This window comes from Sciurus carolinensis, chromosome 3, assembly GCF_902686445.1.
Source record: "Sciurus carolinensis chromosome 3, mSciCar1.2, whole genome shotgun sequence".
Taxonomy (NCBI): Eukaryota; Metazoa; Chordata; class Mammalia; order Rodentia; family Sciuridae; genus Sciurus; species Sciurus carolinensis.
Window position 1 is genome coordinate 32,327,391 of NC_062215.1, and position 17,712 is coordinate 32,345,102.

At 52.4% G+C, this 17,712-nt stretch overlaps 1 protein-coding gene across 1 annotated transcript in view; it reads left to right on the forward strand.

Annotated features, from left to right (window-relative positions):
* Positions 1-17,712, forward strand: part of LOC124979001 (RNA-binding protein Musashi homolog 2) — a 242,505-nt gene that overhangs the window by 162,057 nt on the left and 62,736 nt on the right. Inside the window, exon 3 of the mRNA XM_047543042.1 lies at positions 5,550-5,632. Within this exon, the coding sequence (XP_047398998.1) occupies positions 5,550-5,632 (83 nt within the window). The remainder of the gene's footprint in view (positions 1-5,549; positions 5,633-17,712) is intronic.

A 17,712-nucleotide genomic window follows, 5' to 3' on the forward strand; every position in this document is an offset into this window, starting at 1 on the left:
GAAAAAAAGGTTTGACTGTTAAAATGCTTATCTCTTAAATAGAGCTTACTTGTTAGTTTCCAATAATAGCGTCATTCAGGAGAATGCTAGAATTTTGTTTTTAAATGGTCCTTGTCAACTGCTACCCTACTTATGTCTGTTCTGAAATCCCTTTGTGTTGGGAGTTAACCTCACCAACAGTTCTTTGCCTCCAGTTCTGCTGGCTCCTTGGCAGTGTGGGGTGCAGTTAAGGTGGGACTTCTGGGCTTCCGGAGAGGCTGGGCGGGTGCCGGGTGGGTACCATTTGCTGAGGACAAGTGAGAAGGTATTCTCTGCTGCGCTGGTCTGTTATCCTCCGATCTTTGGCCTTTTGGGGCTCCTCTCTCTTCTTAGTGGTGGCTTGCAAAAGTTTAAATACCTAGGGAGGGCGTCTCTGGATCCAGTGTGATGCCTTAGCACCAAGGGAGAAGAGACACAGAGCAAGCAGTGTTCACAGGGTCTCTGCAAAGGGCCCTGTTGGAGTGTGAGCCCCTGTAGACGCTCATGGATCAGAGTCCTCATCCTGGCAGGAACCAGAGCCAGACCCTGGGCTGTACCTGCTTTGGGAGGCCCAGAGTGGCCAAGGGACTCTCCAGGGGCACATAGTTCATCTGGCTCTTGCTTTTGAGTGAGGATAACTATGTTTCTTTGTTCTGCGCCTTAGTTTGATGGACCTTCAGAAGACTCCATTTCTGATTCTCTTTTGCAAGAATGGTAGGTGACCATCACTTGATCACTTCCTGCCCCATCCCCCAACCCTCCCAAGACCCGTGTTGAACTGTACATACAACAGTTTGTTCAGAAAATGAAGGCCTGGAATACAGTGTGAACTGAGCCAGACACAGAAGGACAGATACTGTGTGACTGAATGCATACATGGTACCTGGAATAGGTGGATTCAGTGGATGTTACCAGGAGCTGGGGGAGGGAGACGGGGAGCTATTATTTAATGGGTGCAGAGTTTCAGTTTGAGATGATGAATTAGGTTTAGAGATGGATGATGACGGCTGCCTTCATTCGACCCTTAACATGGTTAAGATGGTAAATTTTATGTTACATCTGTCTTAACACCATAAAAAAATTTTTATTTCAAAGAAGAAAAAAGACTAACACCAAACATGGGTTTTCTAACCACCACCCATCCCTCCCAGATTTTTGACCCATTGTTTTTGTCCTCCACTCCTCAGTTTAATTTATTTGGAGGTTGTTTGCTACTGAGTTACTAATTCACCGGAAATGATAATACACCTGTGAAATAAAAATGATTATACGTTAAGGAATAACTCTTATTGATAATTAAGTGTTTCATTGCTTCTTTGCTCCCCCAAATGGAATAAATAAATATTTTAGACATAATCAAGTTTGTTTTCTCCCTTCAGACCCAACAGACAGGGATGTTGAGATGATATAGATCTTTAAAATCCCGCGAACGAGTCTTGACATCACTGAATTGTTAGGCATCCAGGGTGGATGGGCTTGAAATCCAGGCTTTCGCCTTTAATCAGGAAATTCATTTTTTGTGATATTCGCGTGTGAGTCCTGTGGGGTTGGGGAAGGACAGGCAGGGAGAGTATGGGAGTCAGAATCTGAAATGCCCGCCCCCCCCCCCCCCAGCACTCTACATTTTTGTTCCTGTCCCTCTGCTCTGCTGCCCTCCCTCTACTTGGGTATGGTGTCACAGAGTAGGAAGTTTGGCAGCGAAGAGTTCTGAATGGTAGGGGCTCAGGGTTAGGTGCTTTGCACAGTAGGCCAGCAAGGAGTTGGGTGGTGTAGAAACAGCATCCAGGACAGGGAGCTCAGCCTCGGGCTCCGTGGTGGTTTGACACCCCTGGCCACTCTTCCAGGGTCACGTGTGTTTCAGGCCGGGCTGTCCTTGGCCTGTGGAGTGGTGTCTTTTGCTGGCCCTGACTTCACATCCTGTCCCAATAGCCAGGATGGGTTTTGCTCATGCATCTGCATGCCTGCCTTCTGTCCAGAGTGGCATGATTGTCGGGTCAGCTGGAAGGGGTGGTGTGTGGCCCACCTTTTGGGAACAACTGAAGCTTGTAACCTCAGTGCACTAGGGTCCTATGGCTGCCATAACAAATGACCACAATCCTGGTGGCTCAAAAGAGCAGAAATCGATTCCTTTACAGTTCTAGAGACTGAGGCTGTCCTCCCTCCAAAAGCTATGGGATACCATCTCTCTTGGCCTCTTCCTGTGGCTGCTGGCTCCAGCTCCTCCTTGGTTTGTGTCTGAATCACCCCATTCTGGCCTACCTCTGCCTTCATATACCCTTCTTCTCTGAGTCTCAAATCTCTCTTCTATTTCTTACAAGAACTCCTATCATTGGACTTAGGGTCTACCCTAAATCCAGGATAATCTCTTCTCAGGATCCTTAATTATATTTGCAAGAACCCTTTTTCCAAAAAAAAGGTCATATTCATGTATGACAAGGATTAGGATGTGGATATCTATTTGGAGGGCCACATCCCAGCCTCTATACTCACCCTGCACTGTTTAGCAGTAGATCCCTGAAAAACTGGCCCACCTATGCTTGTTTTATTTGCAACATACCTGGGTTTGGGACTAGACAGGAGGGGTTGCCTTCAAAGACAGATGAGACCCGTGGGCTAGAAGTGAGGGACATCAGAGAAGTGAGGTCTGTCCTAGGAGAAACTTTCTCCAAGGGATCCTCTGATTCCAGTTTGCTGGGTGGCTTTGTTGTTTCCAGAACTAGTGATTGAACCCAGGGTCGCTCTCCCACTGAGCTGTGCTCCCAGCCCTTTCTATTTTTTATTTTGAAACAGGGTGGTGATAAGTTCCCCAGGCTGGCCTCGAACTTGTGATCCTCCTACGTCAGCTTCCCAAGTTGCTGGGGTTACAGACATGCACCACAGTATGCAGGTTGATTCTAGTCTTTAGAGAGTGAACTGTTTCAGAAGAATCGTGTTGCTCTGCATGTCCTCAACAGCGGCGCTGGCACAGACGGGGTACAGGCAGTGCAGGAGGTGGGCCCTGTCAGTCTGGAGGCAAAGCAGTGACTCACATGGATTAGCAAGACACTCTGTCCCTGGAGGCACAGAAATGACTCCGTCAGCCACACACTCAGCATGGCGTGTGTTAGGAGCTCTCCATCAGCCTGGGACCTGAAAACAGGCACCAGCCCTGCCCTTGTTCAGGGTGCTGTGGCTTCCGTCAGTGCTGGCCCTTCTCCCCATAGAGGAGAAGGTCTTCACCCCTTCTCCTAGGGCTAGTTAAGATCTGGGCTCCAGGAGGAGAAGGGGCTTAACCAAAGAGATTTGGGGGAACAGGCCCCTCCCTGGGTGGACTTCTAACCTGAACGTTTTAAGGCCCCTACCACCCAGGCTTCCTGAAACAAACCCTGGGAGAGGGAGCTGAGCATCATTAGGAACATTCGAAGGAGACAGGGGAGCAGACACACACAGCAAAGAGATGCTTTGGGTGCTGCCTCTGGGTGCGGCGTGTGTCCAAAGGCCAAGAAGTACCCAAAGCGCAGAACCAGCAACAGTGCTGTGGCTTCCTCTCCAGGGAGCTGGCAGAGGAGGGCAGGGGCATGAACCTGCAGAAAGGTTCATTTCACACAACTCCATCTGTCTGACGCCTGTTTCAGGCCCCAGAGGTCACTGAGGACCCAGCTTTTACCCAGTGATGCTGGGTGAAACTTGCCCTCACTGAGCCCCCATAGCAAATGCCCATGTCCTCCTTATGGAAGGTCAGACGTCGCCTTGTGTGCATAATGAGCTGGGCTGTGTGTGCTGGGAGCACTGGCCCCGTGTTCGGTGGGTGGCAGCCACTGGCACATACTAAAGGTCATGATTGCTTTTGTGTGGTGGTCCTAGCCCTTTGTTTTACTGGAGGTTGTTTGAGAGCAGAGAGCGGTTGTCTTGTCCTGAAGAATCTTCTAGAGACTGTGACGTAAGAGCTCCCTGTATTGGCACCTCGTATTCCTGACAAGGTGTGGTGAAGTTGGATGTGTGAGCCAGAAGGGACTTGAGAGGTGCTCTCTCTACCTTGGGTACCAAGTTGAATGGGAAGCATCTGTGTTTTTCTCCCTGATAGAAAGCACTGTGAGCACAATACAAAAAGTCACTCCGATTTTTATCTTCCTGTTCGGTGTGCCTGGCATTGAACTCAGCCAGGTTTGGATCCTTGGGGAGGAGAATGTTGTGGAGGCTGCTCTATCAGAGGACCCTGGCGTAGCAACAGCAGGAGTTTCCCAGCAGTTCTGGAGGCTGGAGGTCCGAAGTCAGGGCACCAGCATGGCTCCCTGGCTTAGAGAAGGCCACTCTCTTGAGGCTCACTTGGCAGAGAGAAAGCTAGCTCTCTCATGGCTTTTGGTAAGGACACTAAGCTCCTTTGTGAGGGCTCCATCCTCATATCCTCATGATGGAATCAATTCCCAAAGGCCCTTGCTCCTGATTCTGTCACACTGGGAAGTAGGACTTCAGCATATGGACCAGGGGACAGGGACAGGGAGCCTTGTGAGTCCTGATTTGTGTGTGGGTACCTGGTGCCCAGTCCCACCACCCTAATTTGCAGGTGCATCATGTGAGGCTCAGAGAGGGGAAGGGGCTCTCTTATTATAGAGTCAGGATGCATAGCCGCAGCTGGAACCCAGGCCCTCCGGCTCCCCGGTGCGCCTGCACCTCTACCCCTGTTCCCTTTCCCGTGTTCGTGCTGGCCCGGCGCATGTTCCATCCCACGCAGGGCGCGCCCCTGCGCGAGTTCGTGTGGGACCGGTGTGCTTTACTTAGTGGGGTCACAGATGGGGCTGCATGCTGGAAAAACGGTCGGGGGTGGGAAGAGAAGAAAGGAAGGGGCAGGAGGGTGGAGAGAGGCACTCAGGATGCCGAGCCACAGTCGCCTGCCAAAATTCTTCAGTGCAGCTTGTCTAGCAAAGCCGGTCTCCAGCCGAGTAAATACAGTGGATAGCTGACGGCTGACAGCAGGCATCAAACAGTCTTAAACTGCCCCAAATCCGCAGCGCTTTTGAAGCGGCAGTAGAAAAAGGATGCCTGCGCAGAACAGAGGCCTGCAACTTTTAATAGTTTCTTCCAGGCCTCAGGATGTCCTGATGAGGTATTAGAGGAAGTAATTCAGGAAGAAAAGGACAAATAACCGCCTCCGTCTGGAGGCCGACCCGAGGGCTGACCATTCCAGCTCCCGGAAAGGGCCAGCGTGGCCCCGCAGTGATCCGCGAGGCCGCCATTCGCCCACCCGCCTGCCTCTGCGCTCAGAGCCGCAGGGCTCTGACCCTCGTAAATAACAGACAAGTCAATTTCTTGTTTGCTTCGGGGCAAATGTAAACCACACAGTGCCCGCTGCATGTGGGTGAAATCATTAACTTTTCCTCGCTGTTGGAAGGGAGCTGGGTACAAATTGGAATCCTTGCCTGGACTTCAGGCCCTCCCAGGGACCCGCCCACCAGGAGCCTGTCCTGACTGCTGGCTGTCAGAGAAACCCCCCGGGGGCCTCCAGGGGCCCAGCTCACCCACCTCACTGTTTTCTCCTTTCTTTTTTCCTTTAGGGTTTGGCTTCGTCACTTTTGAGAATGAAGATGTTGTGGAGAAAGTCTGTGAGATTCATTTCCATGAAATCAATAATAAAATGGTAAGTCTGGAGGGATTGCTCTGAAATGGGACACCCCTTCCCCCGTGCGACCTGGCTGCACCCACATTGTGCGCCGGTTAGGCAAGGGTGGGCAGGCGGAGTGACTAGTCTCAGGGTTCAGCCCTGCCTGTGGTAGCCATAGGCTCTTCTGTAAAGGGCCAAATGGTCTGTTCAGCTCTGTAGCCACACAGCCGACTGTTGGGACTGCTCATCCCTGAGTCATGGCACAGAAGTATCCACCGGTTGTATATCCCATGAATAAGTGGAGCTGTGTTTCACTAAAGCTTTGTTTATGGACACTAAAATTTCATGGAAGTTTCACATGTTACAGTTACTATTTTAACTATGTATTTATTTATTCTTTTTGTGTATGCAGTGCTGGGGATTGAACCCAGGACCTCACACACGCTAGGCAAGCCCTACATCCCCGGCCTATAAAATACTATTTTTGAACCAGTTAAAAACATAAAAACCATTTTTAATTCTTGGACCTTGCAGGGACAGACAGGAGGATTGGATGTGGCCTGTGCGTTACGGTTGGCTGACCTCCGGTTTACAATGTGCTTTCCATGTTTGTCCGTGAAGGGACATAGCCTAGATAGGAAGTTTACCACACTCTCTTTGGGCCCAGCTGGGTAATTAACACCCCCCTCCCCTTGTGGTCAATTAGATTGTGTCTGCCTTCATGACCAGCTGCTTCCCTCCCTCTCTCCCTCTGGCTCTTTGAAGTTCCTTTTCCTGCCACAGCAGCCTGGGGAGGAGGGAGGAGGTTGGACTATGGGATCTGTGGAGCCAGGTTGGCCTCCCAGAGAAGTGGCCACCAGAGGGCGCCATGCCATGTGGTGTCTGCCTACTTGCTGTCTCACTCTACAAGTTGGGTAGGGGGTAAGAAACCCCTTCGTTGTTGGTTCCCCGATAAAATGGGAGCTCAGCAGGTATTTCCGGAGCCATTAGCAGGGCCTCTAGAGCACCAGCATTTTGGCTGGCTAGCAAAGTTTCCAGCCCGGAAAGAAGAGGGAGGGCAAATTCATGTTTCAGTCTGCTATAACTTTGATATTTTCTCCCTTTTGTCAAAACATTCCTTGCTTCTGAAACATGCATTTAGATATGCGTTGTATATTGGTCTGATGTGTGTTCACCAACTTTAAATTCAATAATAGAGCTTTTAGTGTGGATAAGATCAAAGCAATCTGCTTAGCATGTGGTGCTACAGGCCTGATTCAATATTTGACTTGCTAATTTTTTCCCAGGGCACTAAAATAATATTGTTCATATTGTTCCTAGCCATCATATGCATCTGAAATGAAAATACTCTTTCTTTGCATACTGCATGTTGGAGACATCAGTGCATGCTTTAAAACAGTACAGGGGAGGTAAGTGTAGGAATACCACAGGTCCTTTGTAGGCTTTGTCCCCCCAGATGCCATTGCCTTCCAGTTGGTACCTTTCTCTCTCAGTAGGTCACTACTTGCTATTTTTAAAACTAGAGAGACAGAGGACTTAGACCTGTGTGGAGTGCCTGGATGCCTTGTTTATCCTAGCCAGAGCATGCTACTGACAGGCTCTGCTGAAGGCTGCCTGGACAGCAGGGGATAGAAGGAGCAGCGGAGAGCACAGGCGGACGCCCTTCCTGTCCTGCCAGGACTTAACGGTTCACAGGAAAGGCCCGGTGCAGGAAGAGACAGCTCCATGTGCCACCTTGAATGCAAATGTACAACCTTTGACTATTGACAGGCTTGGACCCAGCCTGAGACCAGGTTGGGAAGGACTTCATCCTCCTCGCTGCTCCAGTGGGGAAACGGAGACCCGGGATCTGCCCCAGGGCTGCCCAGATAGTGTGGGATCATAGGTCTTGAGCTTATTGGCTGCCAGATGAACTGTACAGTTGTCTGAGCGTGGGGTGGAGGGCAAACCCTAGGCGACCAAGAGAAGCCAGAGAAGTGAGCAGTCGTTTCTTCTCCACCCACACTCTCTGCCTCTTCTTCCACTCGGGTGGATGTTGGCTATGGCAGGTGCCGGTAACTGGTGGCTCTGGTGTAAGTTTCTGTTTCCTTAAGAATCTGGGGCTAGGACTTGCTCTTTAGAGGTAAACCAAAAATGGAAGTAGACAAAGAAGTAGGGCAGAGTGACTGGGATCCTGATTCCCAGCCCGGCCCCACCAACTCTGAGCTCTCGGAGGAGGAAGGTTGAGGTAGGACCCTGGACATAAAGTGAAGCAGGGCTGGTAACCGTGCCACCTCTTTGGGTCATTGGAGGTTGGAGATGCTGTGAACAAAGAGGTTTGCACATGGCCCTGCCCCGGGCTGGGGTTGAAAGGGGATTGGTAAGAGGAGCCTGCATCCTGAGTTGCTTTGAATTTTCTGCTGAGAACCAAAGAAGGAAATGCATTTACATTGTGCTATGGGCAGAATTCAGATGAGAGATCCGGAAAGGCAGAGAGCTCAGAGGCCCTCGTGGCCGCTAGGATGTTTATAGTGTGTTTGGTGCACTGGAAGGTGCTATGACATTAGAAAGGTCAGTGTCCTCCAGTCCTCACTGTCTCCCTGGGCCTCAGAGGAGCTGGCGGGTGGCTGAGCCCCTCTCAACGTCATGCAACTGAGGATACTCTCATATTCATGGTAGGACAGGTCTCATTGCTGATGAGTCAGAGATTGAACTTGAATCCAGGTCTTTGAGTCAGTCACGCGTGCCCAGCACTTGGTAGATGATGGATAATTGTGAAATGAATAAAGGCTCAGTGAGGGTTCACATGACAGTGAGGCACGTCATAGCTACTGAAGCCTTTCCAGTCTAATTCAGTTAGTAAGCCTCCCAGACATTTTAAAAGTGGAAGGCCCTTCTGTATCATCCAGCCAACAAGAACAGGCCCTCGTGCTCCTGCTTGGTGAGGCTCAGGATAGCTGTCTTCTAGAAGCTGGAATCACAACTCCTTCCCCTCACTCCCTGTGCAGGCCCTGCCTCAACGAGGTGTAGTCTCCAGGGTGGGGCAGGGGGCTGTTCAGAAAGACCCCACATGATACCGTCTCACAGAGATCACACAAATAGCTGACATTTCCAGGTGCAGGTGACATACTCTGCTCAACACTTGCTTTATGCATCTTATTTTATGATCACATCCACTGTGATGTAGGTATTAATCTTTATCCCCATTTTACAGATAGGCAAGGCAAGGCAGAGAGAGATTGCAAGCTCCATAGTCAGCAAGTGGCAACCCTGGAATTCAGTGCCTGAAAGCCATACTCCAGAGCATAAGTGTATACTACAAGGCTATACTTCATCTCTGGGCTAAATGAGATGCTAAAGTTCCTCTCCTTGGGCTCTGGGCCTTCCATGGCCCCTCAGTGTCCTTTCCTTTCCTTCTCAGCCATATTGTGGCTGATCTTCTAGAAGGGCAAAGGAGACAGACTCACTTTGGGGCCAGATTCCTGGCTAGGGAAAAGGACCGAGTTTGGGCTTAAGGGGTCCCAGTCAGTCACAGATCTCCAAGGTGCTTCTTCCACTGCACCAGAGGTGGGTGACAAGGGACGGGGTGGGGAGCTGCCTGCCACCTGAGCTCAGGACCCAACCCATCAAGAGCTCAGACTCAGCCTCAGCCAGAGGGAAATGCAAATGTGACTCTTTATCAATAAACACAACCAAATGCACTCATTGGAACTGCCTTGCCTGTGACCCTCATGACCCTCTGAGAGGGGTCCTTTCTGGCCACTCCATGAGCCCCATTGCGGGTGCAGCTAATAATGCCTCCCGCCGTTTCCCCCTGATTGAAGCAGCCCCTGAGCAGCAGGGACACTTGCTTGATTAGTCGCCAGAGCCCAGCCTTCAGGCAGCCTCCCGAGGAGCCAAGCAGCTGCAGGGAGGGAGGTGGGAATTGACAAAGAGCCAGCTCCAGGTTTCCTCAGAGGCCTGGCACAGCCCTCCTCAAAATGATGTCAGGGAGGTGACACCACCCTCCTTGGGTGGAAACTTGGGGTACAGTTTGAAAGGTGCCTGGGTAGAGCCTTCTAGACTTGGTTCAGCAGAAGGGATTGGTGTTTATGGGCCACGCCACCGCCTGTCCATCCTCACAAGATACTGTGTAGGGGTCCTGTTCCCCTTTAATGTGGGGCATTACAGCTCAGAGTGAAGAAGGGGCTTCTGTGGTAGGACAGTTCTGAGTGGCAGTGCTAGATTTGAACCTGTACCAATCTAGCTCCATACTCTGCTCTTCCTGCTATACCCTGCTGCCATCTTAGCAAACCTAATACTTAAAAATCTGGGTTTACATGACTGAATATAAGGAAGTGATCTCATTTGCTTCTTAGAAAGACCACTGTAGGATTCCTTTAGTCCTTTTTCTTATTCCTTTAAGGTGGTCAGGTTTACAGCAATTTGCTAAGCAACTGGTGGGTACAGCTAGTTCAGTTGCCCGTTGGCTTGAAAGGAGGCCTGGCCCTGGTGGCCAGCGTGTGGACGTGTCCCAGCAGTTTGGCAGCCTCTGAAAGCTGGCCCGGGCCCACCCAGACCCCTGAGTCAGGAGCTGCACGCTGACAAGCCCCCAGTGATTTGTGTGCACATTAAAGTCTGAGAAGCGCCAGGCGAGGATCGTTGCTAATGATGGATAACGTGGGAGCTGTGGGTAATAAATCGTTCATCCAGCGTCAGAAGGAAGGTAGCCGGGAGGGAGGGGAGTGTGGAGCTGGGACAGCCTGGCCTCGCTGGGCCTGGCACTGGATGCCCGGGCCTCTCCAGCGCTCTCAGCACCACTGCTCACTCTCATGGTCAGAGAGTCCAGCTGTCCCAAGGAGGCACCAGGCTGCTCATCCCCCGAACATCACAGGTGTATGAGGCACAGCTATGGGCTGGCTCCTCTGGATAACACCCATGTCCTTGTCCTCACGTTGGGACCTGCTGGCTCAGGTAGAGGCACCGAGAGCTTTGGAACCCAAGCCTGAATCCCAGAGTCCACCACTGGTTACTCTGTGACCACCACTGAGTCCCCAACCTGTCTGCTTCTGGTTCCTTTTCTGCAAAATGGTAAACACGGGGATTGCTGCCTTCTGCAGCTCATTTAAGACTTTGATCCGGGTCCTGTCTCGCCTGCTTGGTTGCTGCATCTGTGATCCGGAAGGCTTGGGAGAGTCAGCCGTCCTGGAAACCCCTTGGTAACAGCAGGTGACCTCCATTTGGCCTAAGCCAGGGGCCAACAGACTTTCTGCAAAGGACCAGATAGTAAATATTTGAGACTTTGAGTGCCATATGGTCCCTGCACTGCTATTCAACTCTGCCATTGTAACCAAACAGAACCACAGACAATATGCAAATGAGCGGGCGTGGCTGTGTTCAAATAAAACCTTATTTACAAAAACAGGCGGCAGCCAGCCCGATTTGGCCTGCTGGCCATGGTTTGCAACTCTGGGCCTAAAGCAATCAAACAGGAAGCAAGCCAGTTTTAGGCGCTGCTTGTCTCCAGGGACCAGGTTCACTTTTGAATAGTATTTTATTAGTCAGAGGCAAAGAAGAGGTGGGTACCCCAAACCGACACTGGGGTCTGGGATAACAGCCTGTGGGAAGCTCAGTCCCTTGATTCTTAGGGCCCCCTGAGCCCTGAGCAGAAGGAAGTCCAGCACAGGGTTGCTGCCAACTGAGAGGTCTTGCTGGCCCCCACTGCTGCAAACCCTCCCACAGTTCACTGCCACTTTGTGACCTTGGGCAAGGTAACTTCCTGTTGGCCGGGCTCCCTAGCTGCCCCTCTTACAAAAAGGAGCATTGTTAGTGCCTCTCTCAGAGAGCGGTGACTTAGGGCTTATAAAGGGTTTGGAACAGAGTCAGGCCACAGCATCCTCCACCAAAGGGATAGATGCTTAGTGTGGTCACCCAGTTCTTCGAATCATCCTGAGTGAGCAGATGTGGAATCCCTGGGAGGGAAAGATGATAAGAAGTGAGTAGTATGCAGGTGGGGGCCCAGGTAGGGCTGGTCCCGAGTCTCCCATGTGGGTGGAGTGGAGGGGCACCATCCGTGCCTCTGGTCGGAGGTGGTTCTGGGAGAGGAAGCACATATCTAGAGCAGAGCAGGAAGCTGAGTCAGACTCTTCTGCCAAATCCTCCTTTGTGGAGGTTCCAGAAAAAAACACTTTCAGGAGCAAAGCCTGGGGTGATCTCAGGCCTGCCCTCTTCTGCTCAGGGCACACTTGGTGATGGCCTCAGACAGGGCTCTGGAGAGGGAGGGCCAGGAGGATGAGCGGGGAGAGTCGGGAGCTGGCCTCTGGGTTGAAGGAGGAGTCTCAGGCCAGGGTGGCCATGTGGGCCCTGGCCCCTGGCACAGTACCGAGTGACTGGGCTCCCACAGGTGCTCCCCTGCACCCCTGAAGATGGACAGTTCAGTCGGGAACTAGCCCAAAAGTGGTGGTTGGGGGTGGTGGGGTGATGTGAGTGGGATTAGCTGGGCGTCTGTGTTCACCCTCCTATTTGTAGCATCATTCTCACTCGTGAGCTAATTTTAGCCATCCATTCTGCTTCTGTTGCCATTTATAAAATGAGAATGTCAAATGCAATATTAAACAAGCAGGATGAAGGCAGAAAAGGAAATGCCAGAGAGGCATTTAATAAATGAATCCCGTGTTTACGTGGGAGAGGGAGAGATCCTACGCCCACACCTCACACACGCATGCATGCGTGGGCTGTTTGTGTACAGGTGGTGTTAATGGCAGCAGAGTGATTTGTGTGTTGGGACCCCTGGAGGAGGGGCGGGGGAGCCGGGTTGGGGTGGTCAGTGTGTGCTGCTCTTTAGGCAGGAGTTACTTGGCCCCAGGGAGGGTGCACCCAGGTCTGAGTTCTAGCCTGTAATTTAAGGCAGAGAGAGCCATGGGTGGGTGGGTGTCCTGCACCTCTGGGTTTTGCACACCTGCTGCTATTGGCTGCCCACCCCCTACCCTCAGGTCCAGGGTTGTGAGAGGAGAACAGAGAGACCCCTGGAGGGGGCTCCCCCTTCTCTTCTGCCCTTCCCTACAGCCTGGGACTTTTATTCCAGAGTCTTCCTTAAATCTCTTCCTACAGCTGCCCCACCTGACATCCAGGGAGGGGCGAGCCTAATGCTTAAGTTCTCTCTCTTTTAAATAAATTGAGTGAGGCTCCTGGCAGGGTCTCTGGCAAAGCCCACCATGGGCTGGGGTAGGTGCCCCCTTCCTCTTCTGGTGGGATTTGGGCACCTGCCGGAGGCTAAGGTTTCTTTTCACTTTGAAATGCCCTTGCAGGTGCCGAGAAATAAAGAGAACAGCTGCTGCTGCCACCGTCAGCTTTTTCCCCAAATACTGCAGCCTGCAAGGCTCCCTGAGCACACCTTGCTGATGCATGATTTGGGGACTACCTGGCCGGCAGGTGGGGGAGGTTAAGACAAGGGCTGACTGTGTTCGGGGTGCTCTCTCGCCTCCTCTGCACTCCCATCGCTTAGATTTGTGTGAACGCCTAGGCTGGCATTATCACCCTCAGAGAAACTCACCTGGGCTCTGTGTGGAGCAGAGTCAGGGATGTCTTAGCCAACTTTGTGCAGGGCTTAGCCAGTGTGGTCACCGCTGCATGACAGACAAAGTCCCTGCCTGCCCTCAGCCGGGGCAGGTTGAGGGGATGCAGTTAGTGGGTGTCTCGGACAGTGTTGGGGACCACAAGCTCTTCTTTACCTATTGCCCCAGCTCTGAGCACTCTCCAGGGAAGAGCCACATCCCCAATGTTCCTGTCCATGTCACACCCAGCCCGCCTGCCTGGTAGATGGTAGGTGCTTAGTATTATTGGTTTATGACCTACTTCACTTTGCCATCACTGATTTTAATAAAACACTAAGCAGAGGAAACAGTGGATGAAATTAATTCCGTAAGTGGTGAGGAAATTAATTCTGGAAGCGAGAGTAGAGAATGGTTTTGTGGGAGAAATAGCATCCACTTGGACCTGGAGGGTTGTTGGGGGTCAGGGGATGGGAGGGCAGGACCCAGAAGAGGAAGCAGGGGTTTTGAAGTTGGGGAGCCTGCAGTTGAATCCTGGGTGTGCCTGTGACTGTGGGCAGGTCACTCCTCAAAGCCTCCATTTCCTTGTTAACCGGGGGCTTATGATGCTGAGGAAATGAGGCCTCAGCGCAGCGAGGGGAAGGAGATCAGGAGCATCCCCAGGGGACCCCGTGTGCCTGGCCCTGTGCTTGATAGCCATCGTGTGTGATAGGTAACCTATGAAGCTCTCACATGCTGTGTACACACAGGCACGCACACACACGCAGGGATGTTGTGACTGCCTAGCAAGGTACTTGTCACAATTGGGTCTGGGCTATTTGTGGCAGGTATGTGTCCTCTGAAGACAGATGTTCCTGCTGGCCGCCACCACTCCTGTGCTGGCATTTCCATTGCTGTGTGCACAGTAACCCTCCCGTCACAGACTCTGGGGGTCCATCCCCACCAGGTGCTCTGGTGCTTGACCTCCTGCTGGTCCCTGGTCACTAGGGCAGTGCCTGGGGAGGGAGGAGAGGGACAGAACTCTCTTGCACTCACCTTTCAGTGTCACCAGAGCCCGCTGGGAAGCCCCGCTGAGTTTGCAGAGGACAGAAGGACTGGTGCCATGGGAGAGAGGTACTGCAGAATGGTCAAATGTCCTTCCCCTGCCAAGTTCAAGGGCTGGGTCTTCTCAGCATAACTGTCAGGATTTTCAGGAGTGAAATCGCCATCCCTCACCCTCCCTGACCGATGACTCTACTCTGTCTCAAGGCCTCACCCCTCCACAACCCTGTACTCACCTGGTTGTCAAACTGTCCTGCCTCGGGCCCTGGACGAGAAGAGCTTCTCAATGGATTTGGAACCTTGGGAGACATTAGGAATGAGAAGAGGTGACCTAACTCTGAAGGCCACAAAGAGAGTAGTGGCCAACGTGTATCTCAAGCAGGAACATCATGTGCAAAGAAGAGAGCCTTAGGTCCTCCCTGCCCTGGGGGCAGTATCTGTGCATGTGCCACCCCTCATATGGGTACCCCGTACTCACCTCTCTGCTGCTGGCCCGGCTGGTTCCCTGGTTGTGAGACCTGAGCAGCTGCGTGGGCCCATTAACTGTTCCGGTTAATGGCGTTGCTGTTGCCGTCTTGAAACTCTTAGCAGGTGTTGAGCCAGGCTCCCTCATCTTCGTCTGCAGCTGGCCTCGCTCTGGGGTGCACTCTGGGCCAGGCACAGTGCAGGCCGCCCTGGTGGGGAGGAGGCTGGCTTGAGGAGCTCACCTCAGGTGTGACTTCCTTGCCTTGCCAAGTTCCTTGAGGGCAGATCTCTGAATCTTGGTAATGAACTTGTGAGAGCCCCACAAAGGATCTTGCTTTCTGAGGGTTTTCTCAGAGATGGACAAGGAGGGCAAGAGGGAGTAACTGGGAAGAAGAGAGCCTGAGGCCATTGTCGTCAAAGGCTCGTGGGTGGGTGGCCATGTGTGGTCTCTGGAGGTGGGACTGGCGCTCTGCTCCCTCTGGCTTTTGGACTCCAGGCAAGGTCCTGAGTCCTTTACACTTGGTTGTCATTTCCTGTTCCTTTTGCCATCTCCTTGGACTGAGCTAGGGATCTAATGGCCAGAGGAGGTCTTGGTCAATGTGGGTCTTCGGGGAAGCAGTGTTCACCTGTAGACCACCAGAACTGAGTCGGGAGGAGATGCAGCTTGATCCCAGGGCAAGGCCAGGTCATAGGCTCTTGGCTCTGTCAGGAACTGCCATGAAAGGAAGGTACCACCTTGAAAACCACAAGACACCCTCCTCTTGAGCCCTCACCTCCCCAAGAGACCTGGCCCTCTGCTTCCCCGCACCCTTCGACCAGACAGCCAGACGGTCAAGGTCGATGTCTGCGCATTGGGGAATTCTATCCTGTGAAATAGGCCTCTCTCTTCCTGGAGAATAGTTTCTAACAGGACCTGTTTGCGGTGAGAAATGAAGCTGCAGACACAGGCCTCTTCAGGCCGGACAGAGCCTCCTTGTCTTGGGGGTGCATCGAGGCCCCTGTACAGCACTTGGGTTTCCCGCTGGCCCCCGGGGCTGCATGCTTACTGGGTGTAGAGACCAGAGGAGACAAAAGCCTTTTCACTTCCCAGAGCTTGGCATTCCTCTCAGACTGCCCGCCTCTTCCCAAACACACCCTGGCAGTGAGCTTGCCTCTGCAGGGACTTCTCAGATTGCTGGGCAAGAGCGGCCACTCCGAGTGTCTGCAGGGAAGCCATGCCCTCAGAAGCTCCAGCACCTTCCCTGAAAGCCAGTGTCAAGCATCCCCCCAGGGAGAGGGTGAGTGCAGGGCTGGCTCTCCTGACATGAGCCATGGGTATAGAGAGATCTGGGTTCAGATCCCAACACTGCTGCACATGTACTGGTCTGAACTATTGGCTAGGTGTCTGAAATCTGGGCCGTGGTTTCCTGTCTAGAAGATGAAAATACAGCTGTAAAGAGCACTGTTGGGTTCATTGACAAAAATGGGAATATAGAAGGTAAATTACTGTATCAGCATTAATTGTTCTGAGATTGATAACTCAGCTGTGGTTGCAGAAAAAAACCCTCCTGTTTGAAATACAAACCATGATGTGTGCAACTTACTTTTAAATGGGGAAAAACTACACACCTATGGATGTAGAAATAGTGTGCAAATCATAAGGCAAAAGTGACCAGAGGTCAGCAATGAATGAATCAGGATGAAGAGCACACAGTACAACAAACCCCCTTACTAAGTTGCTTTGGATGCAAATGGGAAGAGGCCCCCTCGCCCCAAGAAGCAGCATGTACCAGGACGGAGTGACCACAGGTGCAGGCTCACAGCAGGCCTTTGATGGGTCCTCTACAGGAGCTTGCGTTTGCCCCAGTTGTCTTAGGGGTGAGGGGTTTCCATTAGATCCCTATCCTGAAGCCATAACCGTAGGGAATTCAAGGAATCTGCACCCCATCCTCCAAGGCCAGTTCGTCTAGTAAAGCAGCAGATTTGGAGAAAGAAATCTTTAGACAGATCCCATCTACACTGGGGGAGTCGACACATCCCTGGCATTCTCCCCTGGTGTGGGGTCGTCTTGTGGCTTTGCCAGCCGTGGGATTTGGAAGCGGAGACCTGGTCTTCCTGGTGTGAGCAGTTGGGTACGAGGGGCCTCTGAGGCGCCTCACAAGCACAAATCTCTGTGGAAGGTCCTGCTCCGTTTCCTGCCATCTGATCAGACGGCTGTGTTCGGTTGTCAGCAGGAATGCCCAGTGTCAGTGCAGCCATTGTGCAGAGTGCTTGTTGGGCAGGTGCAGGGCTAGACCTGGAGGTGTTCCTCCCTTCAGACTTCGTCTCCAAGGCTGCCCTGTGGAAAGCACTTTGGGAGGGTGCTTTTGCTTTGGGTGTGGGTGCTAGAAGCATTCTACCATGAAGAGGGGTCTTTGCTGGTGGTGCGGAGACAGCTGGAGCAAGAAGCCAGCCACCACGAGGACCGCCTCTGTCTCTGATGGCCATGGGGAGCCCAGCAGGCCTCTCTGAGGCTGCAGTGGGAAGGGGGACACCATGCCCTGCCCTCTCCCCTATGATAAGAGCAGCCCTCCATGCCCACCGCCCTAAGAACCAGACAGGCAAACACCAAGGTACAAGGAAGCCCTGCCCTGTCTGCTCACAGCCCTTCATTGATCTCATGTGAGAACTGTCTCCAAGATGGCACCTACTGTCTCAACCTCCTGGTGTTTGTGCCCCTGTGTGTTCTCCTCCCACAAGGGATCTAGGCTGGCCCAGTGGAACCAGCAGAATGTGGTGAAGGTGGCATGGTGTGACTCCCAAGTCGAGGTTAGGAGGAGCCTTACAGCTCTGCCTGAGTCGTTCTGGAATGCTCGTGCTTGGGACATTCCCTCTTGGATCTTAGCGCCATGCCGTGAGAAAACCAGATGCCCTGGAGGAGTCGTGGGTGGCGCCCCTGTTAGCACTTGGGCTTCCAGCATAGTAGAGGCTTTCCCTGGCTCCAGTCCCAGCCCCCATCCAACCACAGCTCCATGAGAGACCACAGTGAACTCAGAACCACAAGCAAGAATGATCAATGGGTGCTTGGAGCTGCCAAGCTTGGAGCAGTTGATAATCTGGAACGTGGCGTGTAGTCAGAGGACC